Source organism: Canis aureus, chromosome 24, assembly GCF_053574225.1.
Source record: "Canis aureus isolate CA01 chromosome 24, VMU_Caureus_v.1.0, whole genome shotgun sequence".
Lineage (NCBI taxonomy): Eukaryota > Metazoa > Chordata > Mammalia > Carnivora > Canidae > Canis > Canis aureus.
This window is the reverse complement of record NC_135634.1, coordinates 14,832,319-14,854,093: the sequence shown is the minus strand read 5'-3', so window position 1 is coordinate 14,854,093 and position 21,775 is coordinate 14,832,319. Positions and strand designations below refer to the sequence as shown.

Below are 21,775 nucleotides of genomic sequence, written 5' to 3'. Positions count from 1 at the left end.
GACCTTGTGACAATTTGCTTTTTGAAAAGAGGACTTAGGTATTCTCAAATAGTATTTAGATAGTGTTCAGGTTGACTAAATGTGTCCGTTGAGGTTGGGGTGGTGAATAGGAAAGAAGGTGGAAAGGCATCCTAGAGGCTTAGGAAACTGCTCTTAGTCTCCTTTCATGAATTTTGTTTTTTTGGCCCAGATCAGTAGGTGAGAAAGCAGCAGAGGAAGTGAGGTGAGCCTAGTGCACAGCCTAGAGCCTCAGAATCCCAGTGTAAGCTCAGGAACAGTGTATACAAGTGGATCCTTGTTTAAATAAGAGACTCATTTATCTACTCATTCATTTAGTAAACAGTTTAAGGGCCTAGTTTATATCAATCACCTTGCTAGGAAGTAGGGGAAGAGATGAATAAAAAATACTCAAGGGATTTCTACTAATTTGCAAAACAGATGTAAAATCATTAGGAGCCATGGTATACCTTTGCATCATAGGGATAGGTATGATACCACACCCTGAGAAGGCGATTTTGTTTTGTGTAGATAGAGGAGTCTGATCTCTTTTGTGGGTGTTAGGGCTAACATAATTGTTGAAATGTGGGCATTGTGGGCACTGCACTGAATGGTATTTGCATTCACCTAAAATTCGGGTATAGAAAATCAGTGGACAGGGGGCAAATCTCATTTGGAGTAGAGATCTTTGAGAGATACACTATTTGCTCCTGGGATCTCCATTTTTGAAATCTTGAAATACTGATTTACAGTTAATTTATATACACATACAGATGTTCTCTTCAAAGCTGTACCCATGAGTGTGTGCTGGGTTTTTGACCACTGTTCACATGCTCTTCTCGAGCCTGTCCTCTTTTAACCTTTGAATGGAGAGGATCTTCTAATGAGCATTTCTTGCCTATGGCCAATGGCAGGCATTTTAGGAAGGAATGTCACCTTTAGAGAAGTTAGTGAGCTCCTTTCTTCCTTTTCCTTTTCACCTACTACCCTACTGAGCCAAATTTCCTTTTATTCCAGTGGGAAGGCTATCAGGAGTAGGGGCAGATGCAGCCATTATGAAAAGGAAGCCCTGACTTAGGTTATCATAAGTATTGATGAAAACATGGAAACTTTAAAGGATATTTTGATCATCTGGACACTCACGGTTCATTAAATGCATAATGTGGCTATGGATTGGAGAACTTATTTTCTAATTTTTTAGTAAAAGCCTGCTTGCCTACGTTCAACATTTTTTAAGCTATGCTTGAAGCTTTCTAAGGTGGTCTTCATCTTGGCTACTATGTGAATGATCCCATTGACATTTAGCATTTAGCTCAACTATAAATAATGAAGACTATAGGCTCTAATATTTTTCTTTCAGAAAATGTGAGATTGGATTAAGTGTACCTAATAGATTTTTAAAACACTTTAAATACAGAGCTTGTTAGATCACATGGTTATTTTGCCAAAATATGCTTGAGGAAAGGGAAGAAGCATTTCTGGATTTTAGCCTATGGATATCCCACATTCTTATCTAAACTGTCTTGGGACCATTGACTGAAATTAAAGCATTTGGACCAAGAAAATCTTTACTTTCCTCCCAAGGGAGTACTTCCATCTGCTACAGAATTTTTGTTTTTCATGGGTCATCATTTTTGATACTCTGGGCTCTTTAGGACTATGTTTTAAGCTTTGTGTGAGCCGATAGCCAAGATGGAATTTGCCTATTAAAGAATCAACCTATGGAAAATTTCAAGGAACAGTTCACGTGGTCCTTTGGTTACATTGCTAACCCATGACTTCCTATTTGTGGGATAAGTTCCCAAAGATTTACCAAGGAAGAACATACAACCTTTTTCTTTTTTTAATCGTTATGTCTGGAACTTCTGATGAGTCTTCAAGAATAATTATTTGTATATGTATATATAAATACTTTATAGGTGTAATTTGGTTGCCAATTTTATACATGCCTAGTTTTCTATTTTTTTACATTCATCACATAAAAAGTACTTTTTTTCTAGATATATAAAGCATTTTGTGTAGATTAAAATCTATTAAATGGAAGACAAATATTTTATGATTATGAGGTACCTAAAATAGTAAAATAGGCAAATTCATAGAGACAGAACAGAATAGAAGTTATTAAGGGCTAGGGGAAGCTGAGAACAGGGAGTTACTGTTTGATTGATACAGATTTGTTGGGAAGATGGAAATTTTGGGTATAGATATAGTGGTGGGTACAAAGCAATGTGAACGTTTTTAATACCCCTGAGTCATGCACTTAGAGATGGTTAAATGATAAAATAGTGTATGTATATTTTTCTGCACATAAAAGCTTTAATTTATATACATTCTCCAACAATCAGTTCTTTCAAGTTATAAAAGGTTTTTCTTGTAAGTTATAGAAAACAAAGCTTATTTTCAAACATGGAGCACTTGTTTAAAATAGATTACAAACATCCATAGGCTGCAAATGGAATTTGTCTCCTTTCTGTAATTTATTATAGAATGTCAGATTAACTAGAGAACCAAAGTTAGAATGTTTTTGTCTGAGGGACTTTTTTTAATCTTTAAAGAATGTTGTCTGGCCTACTACTCAAAGTGGAAACTTAATTTGAGAGTGTGTGCAACTCTTCTTTATAACTCTCAGAAATATTTTACTATTTGCTATGAAATCAAAGACTCTCTTTCATGTTTCACTGTGGGATGAGGTGATGTGCTAGCTCCATAGCTCTCAGATGCAGGAGGAAGCAATTCCCCACCCCCTCACATACTACATTTTTATATATGTGTTTTATTTCATTGAATTGTCTGTGGAACTGGTTGTTACTAATTACCATTTATGTCAAAGAAATAAAACAATAAGCCCAGGTCAATTAATTGCCTATGTAAGGCACAGTATGGAAGCCAGAGTCATCTTTGGCAGCCTTTAAAGATTTCCTTCAGCTCCTGCTACTGAGGCCAATACAGCCAAAGACCAGGCCCAAGATCTAATTGTAAAATTGGCAGAACTTCTTAAAAGGCTGAAGTGGCAGCCTCATGAAATCATCTGCACCAAAGTCTAGTAGGAAGGAGACATTGGGACTAGGGTTGGGGTCTCCTGGTAGATGCACTCAAAAACCTGAGAACCTCAGTTTCTTCTGGAACTTTGGAGCCAGTGGGTATGGTCTACTGCCCTTCATAGAAGATGGTAGCTTTCCTTGCTCCCATGACCAGGTCTCATCTAAAGCAGATGTCTGGCCAGAAACTGCTCATCTCCTTCAGGGTCTGTCTCCACCTTAGCCACTAGATCAAGCCTAGGGCACATTCAGCATGGAGACTAGGGTGAGGATGGCCAGTTTGGAAGAGGGATTATTCACTGAAGGAGCTGCAGGTCCTGGTAATTCATACCAGCAAGGACTGGGAGAGTGTGCCTGAGAAAGGGGTGTGATAGCTACACAAGGGAGAGTTTGTCGAAGGTAGAATTCTTCTCTTATTGGCAGTCAACAGAATGTCCCCTCTTCTAGAGCCAGTTCTCTAGGCTGCTGTGATAACTCTCAGAAACTTGGAAGGAGTGGTTGCCTCTACATAAAAAGCAATTTAGTTTCATTGTAGGAAGCTCTGAGAATGAAGAGAAATATACTTTTTAATCCTGTAAATCTCTTTTTATCCTTTGCTGCAAAGTACTGTTAACATTTCAATCTGTCCCTTTCCATATACATGTGAACACTCACAAAAAAACACACTACACATATTGAGATCATACGGCATATAAAGTTTTTTTTTTATCCTGCCTTCTCAAGAAATTAGCATTCTGTTGTAAATATGTCCCCCAAACACTAATAACTAATATTCCTGGAGACTGTCACTTTTAACTTTAGCAAAAGATTCTACTACACAATGTCAGGGTCACCGTGGCTGATTCTCCAGTACCCTGTTGGAAGAGACTTGGGGAGTTGACTCCAGCACCAGTGCTTAGGTCAGGGGTGTGGACGTTGACACAGTTTTGTCCAATGAGATATGAGGAGAGGCTTGCAGGTGGGGAAGGCTCTCTGGAATCAAAGCCCAGGTGCCACAGTGCTTTTGGATAAAATTCCTTGGCATTTTGTAGTGTAGACCTTGGGGAACTTATAAATAAACTTACTTGATTTCACTGAACTGTAATTGTGTATTTCCTTTTCCTGAAAGCTGATGAGAAGTGGCCACATGAGCAGCTGTATTTGCTTCCATACAGCTGCTCTTAAATCACATTAATAGGTCAGAGGAGAAACTAGAATGTTGTAAATATTAGTCACCATCCATTTGTGACTAAAAAGCAAAGACAAAAACTCTGCAAAAATTGGAAAACACAGAATTGCTTCCTGAATGTGCAAATACAAAATCGATCTCCAATGCATAGCCAGTTGCCTGTTGAAAAGTGAACTGTTAAAGACTTTGGTGTTAAGATAACCTGAGGACAAGAAAGCATGGTGTCACCCTTGGCTTTGAACATCATCCTGAAAGCATTAGACCAAGTGGACAAGTGAGAACTCAAGTGTATATATTAGAAAAGAAAAGGAAAAACATCCTCATCTGTGGATGATACAATAATTGGCTGCCTTAAAACCCCAGAGAGTCAGCTAAACTTGGGAAACCAGTAAGAGGTTAATTACAATTGGATATGAAATTCATTTATAAAATTCAGTATTTTTACTTACATCTGAATAGACTCTTGTGAAATATAATAGAAATAAGATTCTGTTCATGATATGAAAAGCAATAGATAAAAAGCCTAGTATGATAGATAAAAAGCCTCACGTATGGTAGGCATGTAAATATTTTTTTAATAAAAGATTAAGAAAATATGCCATGACCTATATTTAGAAGTATTAAAAGCTTTTAATAAATAGGAAGGCATTCTGTATTCTTAGATGGGGAAACAGTATTAAGATGTCATATTCTGATCCCAATGAAAACTTACAAGGAATGTGTGTGGAGATGGGAGAAATTTATTAAATACATATCCAGGATGATTCTTTTTAAGTAATAAGTGAGGGATGCACTGCCTTATAGGTTTTAAGCTATTATCAAGTTAAAGGACAGACATGATGTAGAGTAAGTGCCAGGACAATGGAAGAGAAAGCCAGAGACTCACCTGGCTTTTGGTGAATCCGTTCTCGGTATATTGATCCAACATAGATCTGGGTGCCTTCTGTCTGTGGGGCCTGGGGTTACTCTGGTGAGGAAGGCAGATGACCTGCTGGCACTCCTGGAACTCACAGACATGGGAAGAAGCATGTGAGCAGCAAGACTGAAATGTTGGAACAAGTGAGGCCGGTGCTGGAGGAACCCTGGGAAGGGCACATGCCTCTTTGTTCTCACATGACCCCAGGGTTAGCAGGTCAAGAACAGTATTCTAAGATAGGGGTGATAGTGGACTTCTCAGAGGAAGCAACCGTTGGATTGAAGCCTGGAGGATGAGTAAGAATTGACTGCACGCAGGTGGAGGGTGGTGATGGAGCAGTGGGACAGATCGAGCCTTGTTTGAGGAACTACAGAGCAGAGTGGCTGGTGGAGCATGCAGGAGGGAAGAGGCAGGAGAGCTGGAACTGTGTGGTGAGCAGCTGCCAATCATGGGGAACGTGGAGTGTGTGCTAGGATCTCGACCTTTGTTCTAAAGGGAGGGGGAAGCCAGCACAGGGTTCTAAGCAGATGGTGGCTGAATCTAACTCTGGTTTATGTCAGCCATGTTTTAACAGATGATCTTGCCCTTTTGTCTGTAGCCCACGGCTCCATGCATACAGGAGTTCCTCACCCTTCTGGCTGTGTGCCACACGGTCGTCCCTGAGAAGGATGGAGATAACATCATCTACCAGGCCTCCTCCCCAGGTGAGGGCTCTGGGCTGCGTGTGCCCTGCTGTCCCCTTCTCTGGAGACTTGGATGTTTGCAGTTACTTGTCAGGTGTGCTGGGGAGGCATGCCCCACAAAGACCCCACTGTTTACCTTTGGCCTCATACAGTTTCCAAATGATAAACCCACAGAAAGGTGATGATGAGCCCTCCTGACTCTGTAACACTGGGACCACAGGAGGAGACCCCAGGCCAGCTTGCATCTCCTAGCAGAAGACACTGTTCTAGACAAAACTCTCAGGGGAGGGTGGACTGGCTTCTTTGTTCACTCAGAGAAGATGTTTAGTCAGCAAGTCATGGGAATGTTACTGATATTCCTTAGGGAGAACTTGACCCCAACCGAGAATAGTAGGTATGCCATCACTCTTGTTCAGATGACTTAGTTTTAGGTCCTGTCTTCCCACCTAACAGAGGTGCTGCCCTCAGGACCCTGGTGGTGGGAGTGAGTGAGTGCCTCCTAAATCCTGAATCCTTACCATTGTGCATTTAGGCCAGGCCACTCCAGCTGCTGCAGATCTGGTTGATTTGAAAATAATAATAATACATGCTCAACAGGATTCTACTGTTACCTGTGATTAGTTAATGCTTCATCAACTCTATTGACAGATGAAGCTGCTTTGGTGAAGGGAGCTAGGAAGCTGGGCTTTGTCTTCACAGCCAGAACACCGTACTCCGTCATCATAGAAGCCGTAAGTGACAAGCCTGGGCACCTCTTGTTGTGGTACATCACCTGCCTTTTGAAGACTTCTGTGTTTGAAATAGCGTGTCCGATGTAAATACGATAGCCATATTTCTGTGTTTGTTTTTTTTTTTTTTTTTCCTGTGGGAAACCAGATCCATTGCAAAGCTGCAGGTATCACATGATTACATCAGCTTATTCATGTTGTGTTTGTGTTGCAGGCAGTTTTCTCTCTCTCTCAGAGATGCTTCTCCATGAGGCTTTCATATGCTGGTGTGACTTGTAGTAAAGGGCCTAGCAAGCCTGCTCTTTGTTCTGTAACAGGACATGGGAATAACCACATGGCCCACTTGTCTTGAGGGCAGGATCTGCAGCTCTGTCTTTGCAGCCTTAGCACCTGGAGCACTTGCTCAGTGAAGCCCTCAATGCTTTGGCTTCAGTGTCCCCAGCTGGGGGAGAGGTGAGGCGGCACTGAAGATCTTTGTTATCTGTAGGAGTTTTTCTTTTCCCTAAGGTCAAAGGGTTTATTTATCTTATAATTGATTTTTGAGTTTCCCTGCTCAGGAAGCCTGAGAGAGAAATGTGGTGATTGGAAAAAATGTAAATCAAGAATAACATCCAGTAAGAACCACTGAGGTGGGAAGTGGGGGAAATTGCTGGGTTAGGACTGGCAAGGTGTTGGCGTGTTTCGTGCTGGCCAGTTAGAGGGGCTGCATTTTGCTATAGGATGGGTTGATGAGGGCCTGGAGGCTGTTACTGCCTTCCCTCACTCCTGCCTTCCTCTACCTCTCAATTTGGGGAGGATTCATGGATTTTAACAGTTTTTACGTTCATGCATCCTTGTGTCTCTAGGCCTTGGTGATGCATTTGAAATTCACTTCTAACTTATGTAAAAGTTGTTACTGTTTCTGACTTGGCACAGTGCTCCATTTTTCTTGTACATATTTGCAAAACCTGGAAAATATCAGGCCTTATACAGTGTGCCCATTTCTTGGCACTTTCAGGTTCTTGTCTTCTGGAGAACAAAAATCAAATCATAATTGTTTTTACTTGATTTTAAAGTGAAAGAAAGTAACTGAGCATCGAATCTCCCTCTCAGAAGCTTTTCACAAATGAAGTCTTTACCCCCCTTCAGTATGAGGAGACTCATTAACATTTGCTCTGGGATTTTCTGTTGTATGGGTGCTACTGTTTTCTCTGCATTGCAGTGATAGGGACTGGGGGTGGGTGTGGACTGACAGGCCACAGGAGAGTCCGAGATGAGGAGAACATGGCTGTTTCTGCTTTGCTCACAGTACCAGACAAATATGGAGAGCTAGGGAGAGAGCCCACTGGTGTCATTATGGCAGTAAATGCTGACAAAAAGCGAATTGGCATCCCTTTTTGTCATTTTATTAACTTATTAAGGCCATGTTTCTGGGAGTAAATAAGACTACCTGACTAGTTAAGGTTCATAATAATAACTTTAAAATCCTATTTAATCATTAATACCAGAGTATCCTCAAACTATGCATTCTTGAGTTGGTTACCAGCTGTTTACACGGTGTGGCCCTCTTGGTCATCCTAATGGCTGAGTCTGTGTGCTGCATGTGGTTGCCTGGTGGTTGATGGGATGGCAAAGAGGGGTTGGCTCCTGGCAGTCACAGCACTCGTGCCCATTTGTGGGGTGTCAGTGGGCACATTTCTGAATGAGCGTCTGACCAAGTTGAGCCAGGCTGAGGAGAAAGAACTGATGATTGCAGAAAGAGAGGAACAGAAGCCTATGAAAGTTGGATGAGGTGGTTCCCTGAGTGTATTTCAGGATGTGAGGAGAAGGGGTGGGGAGTTGTTGACAGAGCAGTAATGGTGACCTGGTGCCGCTGGGTGTCAGTAGTGCACTTGGTAATTTGCGTGTTGCTTCATTCATTACTTCTCTCAAACCCACGGGACAGGGCTACCACCATTCATAAGGAAGGCACATGCTTAGTGGCAGATACAGAATTCGAACTCATATGGAACTCCAAAGCCCATATTCTTTCCACGGTGATGTACTGGGGAAATAGAGAGCAGATTTGATCAAGGAGTTTGAAAATGATACACACATAGTCTGGAACCTAATGGAAAAATTGAGGATGATGAGGTTCCAACTTTGAAGAACCTGATGTAACATTAGATTAATTGCCCTAGAATCTTATGCAGATCCATCATCTTTATTTCTAAATCCAAAATCCAAGAAGCTTTGAATTCTAAAAATTTCCCCCCCATATTTGGGGAATTAGGCTTTTTGCAGCAAAATGTAAATGACATGAGGCCGTTTGTGGTCTTAGGAATCTCAGTGTTGCCCCAGACCCCTCTGGATAATTATGGCACATGATGTATGCATATATTTTTATAAAATGTGTAAAATTTGGAATTTAGAAGCATGACCTGTCCCAAGGTTTCAGGTGGACCTGTGTAGCTTGTGTCCTGAGTTTTCCTGTCCTGGAAGGGACTGTGTCAGCCAGCTGTTGTGACGGTCAGGAGAAAAATGAGAAGCTTCTACCAGAAGGGGGAGCTATGACCCCACAGACTGGCTTGTGAGAAAACCATACCTGTTACAAAGGCCTTTGCAGAGGGAAAGAAGATGCAGAGAGAATGAGGTGGAGAGGGAGAGCAGGAGAGAGAATATATGTGTATATATTGGATAGGGAGAGAGTTATATACATGTATCATATACAGAGAAAGAAAGTGCTGGAAGGAGAGGGGGGCAGGGAGATGTATGTATAGAGAGGTTTATGACTGGGGAAACTGTTGTTTTGAGATTTTAATCCTTTGCACCTCAGGTAAGAGCCTGCTTTTCTTCCTTTAGATGGGACAGGAACAGACATTTGGAATCCTTAACGTCCTGGAATTTTCTAGGTATGTTTCTCTTTTGTGCACTTGAAATAAAATACTTCCATATATATTTAACAATGTCATCACCATGTTTGCAAGATTGTATAATATGGTTAAATATAGTACCTAAGTATTCAATTTAGTAAATATATCTCCACAAGCCATTTCCTCTCTGGAATTTGTGACTTTCATTAAAGAAAGTAAAGTAGGTCATCTTTCTTTTTTCTTTCTTTCTTTCTTTCTTTCTTTCTTTCTTTCTTTCTTTCTTTCTTCTTCCTTCCTTCCTCCCTCCCTCCCTCCCTCCCTCTCTTCTTTCTTTCTTTCTTTCTTTCTTTCTTTCTTTCTTTCTTTCTTTCTTTCTTTCTTTCTTTCTTTCTTTTTCTTTCTTCTTTCTTTCTTTCTTTCTTTCGAAACGTTCCGCATCCATATCCTCCCTTTCCTTAGGTTTCCAGACCCTCTGACATCAGCAGCTACAGACACGTCTGCATAGTTTGGAGTATATGATGAGGGCCTTATTTCTGTTGTTTTTTCCCATGTCCCATGAGGTTGTGCTCGTGCTCCATTTGAGCGCTCTTATGCCAGGCCTGGGAAACTGACCAGCAGAGGCCGATAAGATCAGTCCATCCCATCAGAGGCTTTGTCCAAGTTGGGCAGTTCTCCTGTATATATTCAAGCTTGTTCTCCCCCAATGTGGTTTATTTAAGGCCCAGGAATATTTGTTGGATTATTTGTTTCCCTTGTCATCAAAAAAATCTTAATGTTTTGTTTCTTTCCTTCTTATCATTGAACTGTCAATACTAGAGCAAGGTTCTGTTGCTACCTCAAAGGCATGTTTCCCCTTGATTAAAATCAGTTTTTCCAATAACCATTGTTAAACAATTCACACATTATTTTTGCCATCTGCTTTATAAACTATCTGAAAAAGATCAACTTTTAACCCTCTTGTGGGAAATGCTTTCCAGCCCTAGTCATTGGTTGTAGGACTGAAAACTTGAAGCTTTGGTGGGTCAAGAGCCCTTGAGGATGGGTGTTGAGACGGAAAACATGATGGTTGATAACAGTAGTGGTTCCTGTAGGGGAGTAGGGCCACTGTCCCTGTGTGTATAGGTAAGGGACATTCTAGACATTTTTCCAGACTTGTGCTCCATCTCTTGTTGATGTCCTGATGACTGTGCTGTTATGTGGCTGTGGCAGCTGGGACCAGCAGTTATTACAGGGAGAAGGAGGTAGATGAAAACAGGTGAATCCAGGTAAAAACATGAGGATGTATTAAAAACTTCTGGGAGAATATGAGGAAGTAGAAAGGTCATTGGTAGTTATAGCTGTGGTTCTTTTTAGTTAACTCCACTTTTTCCAGATGCAACCTCATGCTGACAGCACTCCTTCACAGTACTTAGTGGCAGCCTTGCTTTATAGATTCAGGAACTGAGATGCCAGGTGAACAACTGTGTTTGAGAGTACCTGGCTACTAGCTAGCTGAGGGAGGAATTCAAAGCCAGGCCAGACAGAGTGCTATGGGTTAGGATGTGGGAATTTATACAAAGCTGGAGAGAGAATCGTTCAGTCTTGGGAGCGAAGAGTCCATTGGAAATCCTGTGACTGGGGTGGTTGGTCTGGGTCCCACTGTGGTTGGGATGTGTCTCAGGGGGATGAAACGTCTGCAAAAGGCAGGGACAGGATGTAGAGGAGGAGTGTGGTGTGTGTCCTGGTGTGCTGGAAGCCTGCAGATGAATGGGAGGGTAAGTGGGTGGGGGTTGAGGCCAGGCTGCAGAGGTGAGTGGAGGCCAGCAAGAGTTGGAATCTGTAGGCAGTGGGGAGCCATCGAAGGCTCCATGAGTGAGCATGGGTCACAATGAAAGAAGAGTGCAGGAGTGTCCGTGTTGGAGTAGGGAGGGCAGTAATAAGGCACACCTCGGCGCTGAATCAGGAGTGTTCTATGCATTTCTAATTTTTTTTCTACTCCAGTTAAAAGAAGACACAAGGGACTTTTGAACTAAGTGGATTTATATTGAAGCTTCCACTCCACTACTTACTGGGCAGATTACTAACATTTTGAGCTGTAAAATAATACCTGTATAGAGTATTATCAGAAGTAAATTAGATGTGCATAGTAAATGGTCACATTTTCCGTTTCTGCTCTTCTGCTATAAATAACCATACTAGCAAGTTTTCATGGCAGGGAAAAAAATAGGTTTATGTCCATTATATAGAAATAAAAAGAGTAGTAGATATACACTTAAAGTTCAACTTTGAAGGAAAAGGTAAGGAAAATGGAGTTTTGCCATTTTTAGGATGGCCAGATCATCTTTAGATTTGTCTGGTGCTTAATCATAGGGCATGGGTCCTATAATACAGACCAATGACAACTATTCTCTCTCTCTCTGTCTCTCTCTCTCTCTCTTTTCTTTTTAACCCTTACAGTGACAGAAAAAGAATGTCTGTAATTGTTCGAACTCCTTCAGGCCAACTTCGACTCTATTGTAAGGGAGCTGTAAGTACCAGCTCAGTGTTTATTGTAAGGGGGCTGTAAGTACCAGCTCACATAGCAGGACACCCCTGTTGGCTACTTTGTTTATCTGCTACTTCTCCTGACCGCTGTCCTCATTACGCCCTGAGACTTTGCCCAAAGTTGAAAGACTCTTTCAGATTGGCCATAAAATTGACCTGAAGTAAAAGCCCATTGAAGGGTAGTAGTAGTGGTGTTCAGGCCAGTGTAGCGATGATGGCCCATGAAAAGCTTGCTTTTAGCCAATAGTTGGTTTCAGAAATAGCAGTTTTCTGTGTTGTGAGAAATCCTTGGATCATGACTTCTGATTCTAGTTTCATCACCAGTGTGTTATGACTTTGGAAAGATAGAATAATTCATATTGACCTGTGATAATCTTCAAGTACTTTGAGATTTTACGTATATGTGTGTGTACATGCGTGTGTGTGTGTGTGTGTGTGTGTTCTCTAGCAGCTCTTCTTAGTTGTGGTTTGGTTTTTCATCCTGAGCTGTGTTCCTTAGCTGAATTGTGTTCAGTGGCTAGTGGGTTGTGTACTCCCTGGTTATGAGCTCCTGCAGTGTCAGGAAGCAAGAGTATATTTGAGCAATTTAGGATGTGCATGTTACTCTTCCCATTTCTGCATAAAGATGTTATAAACATAGGCATGTATTATGCAAATTTAGGTAAATGTAGGCACCATTATGTCCCCGATAATTCTCTTGACACTTAAGGTTCTCCCCAAAAAGTTTTTGTTTGGATACATCCCTATCCAGTTTGTTTTCCAAAACTCGACTGAGTCTGGTCAAGGCTATATTTCTACTTGCCCACTCAAGTATTCTCATGCACACTGTATAAGCTCCATTAAAACAAAGCTAGGTTTAGAATACTGACTGGAAGGCTTACTTACGGGATTGCCAGTCACAATGTTTCTCTATTTTATAGGATAATGTCATTTTTGACAGACTTTCAAAAGACTCAAAATACATGGAGGAAACACTGTGCCACCTGGAATATTTTGCCACAGAAGGTAAGTGAAATTTGGAAATGTTTTTCCATTGAAATTGTACTTTCACGTGTTTGTAGCTGATGCTTGGGGTGAGCAGTCATGTTCTGAATGGATATGTCCCTTTTTTGCAGTACTTGGTTTGCTTCGTAGGAGTATACTTTTCTAGTGCCCCCCCCATGCTCTGTGCCTATGACAGTGACAAGATGTGCACCAGAGTCTACACTCAGCTACCTATATGTGACTCTGCTAACTCTTCATCAGAAGTATGAAAGGAACGGGCAGCCCAGCTCACGATGGGTAGAATCACTTTGTAGTTATTCCTGTTCTCAGAAAACTCATGTGCTTATTTCCCTGTCCTCCTCATGTTATCCTTATGACACTGGCTTATCCATGACTTGAGGAAACAATAATTCATTGAGCCCATAGAGAACAGGAAGGGAGTTCTGTGAAAGGCCTCAAATAACACTGATGTCAGGGTTTCCAGCAAGTGAATATGATGAAAGCTGGAGCCTTGCCTAAGTGCTGACGGCCGCTTTCTCAACTTCGTGCGGTCCTGCGGCTATGTGCGTGTGTGTGTGCATGTGTGTGTGCGTGCACATGTATATATGCTTGAAAGCCTGGATCTTTCACATAATGGCACACTGAGCTTTTATTACTGTCTTGAAATGTACCTCCTGCCTCCTCTACTTGCTGCTACCTGCCCACTGCATGTAAGGGTGCATGTGAATAAGGCTTATGCCCAGCTCCTGTACTTCTCTGCTGTGGGGAATTCACTCTGTGGCTTCTCACATACTCTCAAATTTATGCACGAGGGGCTTTATAACAAAATGAAGTAGAGCTCTTTTCAACTCCCTTTTTAGATGTGTGAAAGTTGAATTAGAGTGACCTAAAAAAGCAGATAGTTTCTTCAATTTTTTTGAGCATGCTGGTATAAAATGGAGCCTCATGATGTCACCTAGGAGGGAAAGTATACTGCTTGCTTCCATTGCTGGATACACTGTGGCTGTTTTGCAGGCTTGAGGACCCTCTGTGTAGCTTATGCCGACCTCTCTGAGCATGAGTATGAAGAGTGGCTGAAAGTCTATCAAGAAGCCAGCACCATATTGAAAGACAGAGCTCAACGGTTGGAGGAGTGCTATGAGATCATAGAGAAGGTAATTACATGCGATACAGTCATTGCATGCCCAGTGAGGGGCTCCGTCAAGGACTGAACAAAGTCTTTGGACAGGAATCATTTTGCCATATGGCCACACTCCCTTTTCCTGTGCAGATCTTAACCATTGGCTTTTAATGATGTCTTTCTTGCTTTAAGAAACACTTAGTTTTTATGGGCTACCTGAGAGGTCGAAGCACCTTTAGCTAAGCGTTAATGGTGTCTTAAGAAGTATCAGGTCAAAAACAGTGTCAGTGACTTTCAGGGCTTACCTCAGGTTAGGCTTAATGAGATTGCTCACCCTATTGAGTTACAGGAGCCTTCAGAATGTGTAGGCTGGTTGGACATTGTTCGTTCTAAGCATTTTCACACTTACTCTAATAATAGCCACCTTTGCCATAGCTACTCCACATTGCTTACTTTGAATTTCCTTGTTGTTGCTGCTCTTTGCAGTTTATCCCAAGGCATTAGGTAGCTTTCTAGGTATCAGATTCCCTCAAATCTGGCAGCTGGATTTTACCTTTTCCTGTTTCATATCAGCAACCACTGGCCCATTCATCTTCCTTCCAGTTTCTAGAACTCTGAAGTCATTAGCTTTTCTTATTCCTTGTGTTTTTTAAAATTACTCTTGACCTTTTTTATACTACATTTTTAAGTTTTATATTTACTTGTTTGTCACTTTAATGGAATTTGGTAGGAGTAGAGCTGGATTCAAGTGTTCGTTTGCTCCACTTCACTGGAAATAACCAAAATTACTTTTAGAATCAGAAAACGATTGCTTAGGTGATGGTCCCGTGCGGCACCAAGCCTGTGGTGGCTGCTCGGGAGGTACTCTTTACCCACAGTTGGGAAATCAAGCGATGGTGCCCTATCAGAGGAGGACTCGGGAGGTAGGTGAGTGCTTAACAGCCCTCTGTGCAGGGGCTCTGCAACCTGTCAGAGCAGCAGGCAAGGTCAGGGCTGCTGATGCATCTCCATATCCTTGTGAATCCACACCCATCCTCGCTGTGAACTGGCCCTCCATGGGCCTGGAAGAAGTGTAACAGGGGCCACATTTGATGGCTCTTCAATCTTAAGATAATTTGATATTTTCTTCTCTGCTGTTAAATTGTTAGCATCACCTGTCTCTTAGGCTTGTATTGTCAGATAAGTATTATCATCTAGAATCAGTTTTTCTCCTGTGTCAACCAGAATATAATATGTATGTTACTCATTAGTGGAGTGAGAGGGAAGGGCTTACCTACTATGAATGTCCTTGGGATGACTGGCCCATAGTCTTTACTGCTAGGTGATTTCTCTTCTAACATGCCCAGGGACCAAGAAATACATGATGAATGCTGGGTTGCCTATGTGTCTCGAGTGGTTCTAACATTGCAAATAGTTTTGAAATGCCACACATGAAGTTATCAGCAATTAATCAGCAAATTAATTATCTGCAAACAAAGTATTAATATAGAAGAAATAAGAGAACTGTTAGAATATTTTGACTGCCTTTTGGCATCAGTTTTGTCATTCATGTTGCTCTTAAGTATGGACCAGTCATTAATTGAAGTTCTTTTTCTATCTAGAATTTACTGTTACTTGGAGCCACAGCCATAGAAGATCGCCTTCAGGCAGGTGTTCCAGAAACCATAGCAACGCTGTTGAAGGCAGAAATTAAAATCTGGGTGTTGACAGGAGATAAACAAGAAACTGCAATTAATATAGGTAATTAATTTTAAAATTTCCTGATGCTGGTTTCATATTGTTTTGAAAACATCTTTAAAAGTGCCTAAGGTTTCCTCAAATGCATTGACAGATGATGTTTTAAGGCCAAGAAAAGTTTACCTAAATCAAATGAAGATGTTTTAGTGAGCATTATCTGCCTGTAACATTAAAACTATTGTATCTCCCTGAAATGTATTAAACAAATTTATTTATATAGGATACAGAATTCAAGATTTGATGAGTTTTTCTTACCGCTTTCTTCACAAAATTCTAGTCTGAGACTGAGATCATGTTTTTGCTAAGTGTAATATGCATTATAATTTTAAATAATTATAAGCACTTGAATTATTTTACCAGCTAATGGGTCTTCCAAGAATGTTGTATCTTTCCTTCCCTTCCCTGTCTGGATTGGTAACCTCTTTGCTTGCTAAACATCACAGAAATGAGAATTGAAGAAAGGGAATTTTAAGACCAGATAACTTCATTGATGTTAAAGAGGCACATTTTCAGCGTGAAAGGAGTTGAAATGACTAATTTGAAAAGATCTCATTTTTGTTATTTAAGTTACTCAAAAGTTATCTGGTACTTCTAGCACCATCATGGCATGACAAGCCCTGGTGCATATGTGATAAAATGAGTATGTAAGGACCCTACCCTCTGAAGTGAATTTTTTTGTTGTTTGTTTAGTAGACAAGAGTCATTTAGTCATTTCTTCGCAAGGTTGGGCTCATGCAGTTGGGCTCCCATACAACCAAAATTAAAGTCATAGGCAAGTGTTATGTGATTCATAAACAGTCTCTGAAGCTTCAGGTACAGACTTTGTCTATTGATTTGTATTGTCTTTCAAATGCATGTTTCTGGACAAAAGTCCATGTTTCTGTGCAGATCCCTCACTACTACTAGAAAATAAAAACCCAGAGTGTGTAGCCCTTTGGTGATGTCAGTGATGTTTTGTAAAATGAAGGTGAACACCTGCTTTTTGTATAATGGCCCCCTCTCTATGTATATATGTTGTCTCTTCAGGTATGATTTCCCATATAAATTTGGGCTAAAACACCTGCTACTGATATGTGGCTCCTGTTGTTCATATAGGGTACATAAAGTTGGCCGCTGCCCTGAAATGCTGGAAATTTAGGGGAGTGCTTTCTGCTTTCTGAGAACAATATCAAAGAAGTGAGTAATGCCTTGAGTTAAAATTGCACTGTAATGATAAGATCTGGAAAACAGAGCTTGAGTGTTCCTGCTGGACTAACCTTTTTATGCATCTAGCCCCAGATGCCTTCCTTAAGTGCTTTCTTGTGTTTGTTGTAAGAAGCAAATGTGAGGGGCGCCTGGGTGGCTCAGTTGGTTAAGCGGCTGCCTTCGGCTCAGGTCATGATCTCAAAGTCCTTGGATCGAGCCCTGCATTAAGCAGCCTGTGCAGCAGAGAGCTATTTCTCCCTCTGCCTCTCACCCTGTTCTTGCCCCTCTACCAAATAAATTGTTTAAAAATCTTTTTAAAAAAAAGGCGAATGTGAGTGCACTGGCATTGTACTAGCTGGAAAAAGGCCACTGTCTGTCTCATGACCTCTCTGCCCTGGGGCAGCACACACATCCCTTTTCTTGTTTGTTCTTTTTGTCATACCTGAGTGTATCAGAGTCTGGAGGAGTTTGGAATGGACACAAATGAAAGCAAATGAATTCATGGGTTTATAATTCATAAAGGAAAGCTTGACTCGAATGCCATAAGGCTTCTCTGAGCCTTACAAGATAATTGATACCCAACCAAAGACTTTGTAAAAATAATGGTTATATTATTCTGTACTTTTTTTTCAAAGAGAGTATAGCAACATTTGTAGTTTGAGTACTGGAAGCATTCATGGCCATTGGATATTTTAAAATTGAGCTTTCTTAGCAAATACTCTGTGCAAGACCACAAGAAGTTGATGCTTCCTGCTTATATATAATAATATAAAGCTTTATATTATATAAATATAATAAAGCTGATGACTTTGCTGAAGTCTTGTATTCTGAAGGCTTTTTTCTACTCCCATTTTTTTTCTAGTGTATCAGGATTCAGACATATCTTTGGTGTTACTAAGTATGCAGCCAACAGCCAGGGAACTGATATTCTTTGAAAGAGCTTTGCCTGAATTACTTTTTCCCTTTGTATTCAGAATTCATTGGTAATCCTGGGCAGTGTCGAGGAATTAAATGTCATTTTCTGATTTAGGATATCTGTTGAGCCTGCAAATGATGCCGAAGGCTCAGCAAAGTGTAGACATCCAGACGTTGTGTTAGACTTGTCCATGCCAGACCACAGGTGACAGCTATAAGCAGCATGAGGTCATGCTCCAGATACAGTATGGATTGTATGCCTGTTTACTAATCATGTTCCCATATCCTGGGTAATATGAGCCATTATTGATCTGTCTTCCATAATACTGGATATTCTGTACATTGTAGTGCATTCTATCTGCAGTTTTGAGCACTCAGAAGATACTTGGGAGAAAGATCAAGTGTCTGGCAGTTCTACTTCTCCATGAAAGGAGGACAAGAGAGCAAATTCATGGGATGTCTGCTGAGTGCCAGCACTCTGCTAGGAGTGCCTTCTGAATTCCATCTTCAGTCTACATACGAATGGTCTTACAGCTCAAGGGGGGAAATTCAGTGTTTATGAAGGTTATATTCTATTTAATGACCAAGTTGGTATGAGGTCTCAGGACTCTTCACTTCTGCTGCAGGGCTCATTTTAAACAGAATCACATGGCTTTCATATAACTGTTCTCTGAAATTTGAAGACTGGGAGACAATGGTCTTGTGTTTCAGCCCTTCCAGGATGCACATTGTTATCATATGTCAACGTCCCTGAGATAGAAATGTCTTATGACTGTTGACTCTTACAACTTAATCACATTTTCTTAGTGTATGTATAGTAAGAGTTCACCTTTAGAGGTGACAGTATGTTTGTTGTTTGGGGTTGTTGACTGTCTTCAGCATTGCATTTATCTATCACAGTTTAAGAGACATTTATAAAATGTAACTTTTAGTTGTAGCTTGGAAATATTTAGTCAAATTAAGTTCCAGGGTATTTGTGTGTCTCTTAGGAGCCAATGAATACTATGTAGACAGTCCTCTTGCCTGTGGGTTTTAGGTAGTTTGGAACTGGCATGATGCCAGAATCCTGCTGTGCTGGGCTTGAATGTATGCTAACTAGCTGTGTTTCAAGGAGTTGGCAATTTTCTTTTTTAGCTTAAAAATTTGGCATCCGTTAGTCTAAAGTGAAATTTCAGATGTAGCCTTTGTGAATCGTGTCATTTCCTTATTACCACTGAATAAAACATCTATTAAATAGGTATACAATAGATGTGAAGTCTATGGAATCTCTAATTTTTTTCTAATGGATGTAGGATGAATGAGAACAAAATCCTAGTGTGTATTTCATTTTGAAGTCATTAAGTAGGAAAGAGCTTTTATTATAAACCATTTCTAAATTGTTGTTACTCATTTAATACTTTTAAACCACATCTTACAGTCTTAGAAGTTTAATTTTTTAAAAAGTGAATAAATATGGTGCCTGCTCCTCCTATTATTGCCTGTAGCTTGCCTTGCCCACTGAAAGGAAGACAAATTTCTGTTTTCAGTGAAGCTGGGACATTGGTGGTGGTCTCAATCTGAGTGTTGCTTTTCACAAAAAAGTCAGCCCCATTATTTCTTGATTACCTGCAGCTGGGGCATTGTTGCCAGATGCTGTACTCTAGGCTCAGGGAACTCACATTCCCTAATTGGGGCAGGAATTAATTCTGAGACAAAGCAGAGAGTCAAGTAGATGAGACAGTACTAATTGTGCAGGATAGATATTAAGTATGACTAGTGTTAATAATAGTGAATGTTGGCTATAATGTGCCAAATACTGTGCTCAGTTCTCTCTGTCAGTTTTATATTTGATTCCTTGGAGATAGCCATCAACCCTTTTTTAAAGATAGAACTGAGGCACAGAAATACCAAGCAACTTAGCCTAGATCACAAAGACTATGAAAGTGCTGAACATCTGAGCATGTACCTGTGACAGTTGATATCGACTTCCCAGAAGGATAAATATATGAGTCAAAAAAGACCAGGGAAGCTTCATAGATAACATAGGTTTAAAACTTGAGCCTTTAAGAATTTATTTAAAATAAAAGGCATTAAGGAGGAAATGTGATGTGATGAGCACTGGGTGTTATAGGCAACTGGTAAATTATTGAACTCTACATCTGAAACTAGTGATGTACTATGTGGTGGCTAATTTAATTTAAATTGAAAAAAAAATGAAGTAAAAAGTCTGAGCATAGAATGGGTCAGGACAGTCTAGTTTGGTGGGGGGAGAGGGTTCGTGAGGCAAGGCTGAGGACATGTGCTCTTACCTGTGATGCAGCTGTACTGAGAAGGATCTGGAGGGAAAGCTGCCTAGATATGTGGTTCTGTGGATGAGTCCTTAGCTTCCTGGCTCTCTGGATTATGGAGAACTCTGTACTGAGCCTCTTTGACCCCATCTGGAATAGATTAAGAATACCACCTTTTATTACCCATTCCTGATGTCTGGCAATGTGTTTCATACCTTTATCCTCAAATATTGATCAGACTGTCTCTGAAAATATTTAGGACCAACACACTTACTGAAGGTTTAGAACCATGCTGAAGCCTAGCAATTGGTAGCTTTTTTAAACTGACCCTAAGATACATGGTTAGTAAGGACAAACTGTTCCTAACCCTTCCAGAAATGTCTCCAAAGAAGTCTGGATTTGAGTATCTTTGACAATGTGAATTTATCTCAAAAGAGAGAGAGAATGACTGCAAGATCTGAGAGATTTGGTTTGGTGATACTTTCTAGCATGGATGATTATTTTCTTAAAACGAAGTCCTGTTCTAAGTACCATTAAGTCTGTAATGTTTTGATTGCTTTGAATATTGGTTATACTCAGGTAGTAGAAAGACTAAACACTTTTGTAGTATGCTGTTAATTTCAGCTACAGTAAAAAGTGAAATCCCAGAGGTTCTTCTCTCATTGATTTTTATGGTCGTTTTTTTAGATTGCAAGATTAAAGAACTAGACCTCAATTTACAAGTGTGGATTGACATTTCATACCTGGCTCTTCTCCAAGAGTTGATCTCATTTTATCCACAAACATTAGAAATCAAGCACACCAAACTGGGGTTGACATAATTTAATTTGCCACATTAGCTAAGTCACAATTAACTGTGTTTAACTTCCATGTTCTGTCACTGCAGGTGTTCTGTGTGATAATTCTCTAAGCAGAATCTCACTTCATTTTCCAAATTAAAAAAAAAAAAAACACAAAACCTATTTCCAGAAACCTTTAGTTTTGTGTTTTTAAATTCATGGATGTGTCAGTGGTTTTATTTCTTGCCTCTCCTGCAATGACTAGAAAAATACTTAGAGTTTTTCCATAATATCTTTGTGCAGCTTCAGTTGTCAAGCAGCATTTTGCTGAAACTGAAAAATAGAAAATAAAGCAACAAGCTAGGGTTTAAAAATTATAGCTCACTTCTGCAGCTGTTGTTCAAATCTAAAACTACTGGCAAATCCTTTTGCATTAGTTATACTAAATTCGTAACAGTCTATGTTGCATGAAGTTGCTTGAGGTCTCTGGGAATATAAAGAAGGAGTAGTCCTCCCATAGTGGGATATAAGTAAAGGTGCAACATCCCCTATTGTAAATGAAAATAAAGTGTAGACCTCCCTTCTGGACCTGATCTAAGAATTGATAGGAAAAAAGAATACATTTGTAAAATTTTAATGGTAGACAAAGACTTCAATTATGTCAGTCCTATCAGGCAGAACTTTGAATGGCATTGTGGGAAAGTCTCATTTTTACTCATCATTTTTATTAAAATATGGACTTGAACAAGTTTGAAGATGTATAGAAAATTGTTTTGTCTTTCTTCCCTTTATTTTGTCTTAGAGGTTAAACAGGCATTTGCCCATGTGGCATTATGATTTTAAATCATTCAGTTTGTTTTAGTTTTTAAGATAATGTATAGTGGTTTTAACAAGCAAAATAATC

General features: G+C 40.3%; 2 protein-coding genes across 16 annotated transcripts in view; one reads left to right on the top strand and one right to left on the bottom strand.

Annotated features, from left to right (window-relative positions):
• LOC144295815 (phospholipid-transporting ATPase IB) overlaps nucleotides 1–21,775 on the top strand; it is a 570,630-nt gene that overhangs the window by 173,160 nt on the left and 375,695 nt on the right. For all 15 annotated transcript variants that reach the window (XM_077868357.1, XM_077868362.1, XM_077868360.1 and 12 more), the window contains 7 exons: nucleotides 5,718–5,823; nucleotides 6,451–6,533; nucleotides 9,351–9,400; nucleotides 11,798–11,867; nucleotides 12,805–12,889; nucleotides 13,883–14,022; nucleotides 15,590–15,728. In XM_077868357.1, the coding sequence (XP_077724483.1) occupies nucleotides 5,718–5,823; nucleotides 6,451–6,533; nucleotides 9,351–9,400; nucleotides 11,798–11,867; nucleotides 12,805–12,889; nucleotides 13,883–14,022; nucleotides 15,590–15,728 (673 nt within the window). The remainder of the gene's footprint in view (nucleotides 1–5,717; nucleotides 5,824–6,450; nucleotides 6,534–9,350; nucleotides 9,401–11,797; nucleotides 11,868–12,804; nucleotides 12,890–13,882; nucleotides 14,023–15,589; nucleotides 15,729–21,775) is intronic.
• The window catches only part of LOC144295817 (uncharacterized), a 32,403-nt gene that overhangs the window by 2,268 nt on the left and 8,360 nt on the right, over nucleotides 1–21,775 (bottom strand). The window contains exons 2-3 of the mRNA XM_077868365.1: nucleotides 20,114–20,242; nucleotides 5,090–5,203 (exon numbers count right to left, since the gene is read on the bottom strand). Of these exons, the coding sequence (XP_077724491.1) occupies nucleotides 5,090–5,203; nucleotides 20,114–20,242 (243 nt within the window). The remainder of the gene's footprint in view (nucleotides 1–5,089; nucleotides 5,204–20,113; nucleotides 20,243–21,775) is intronic.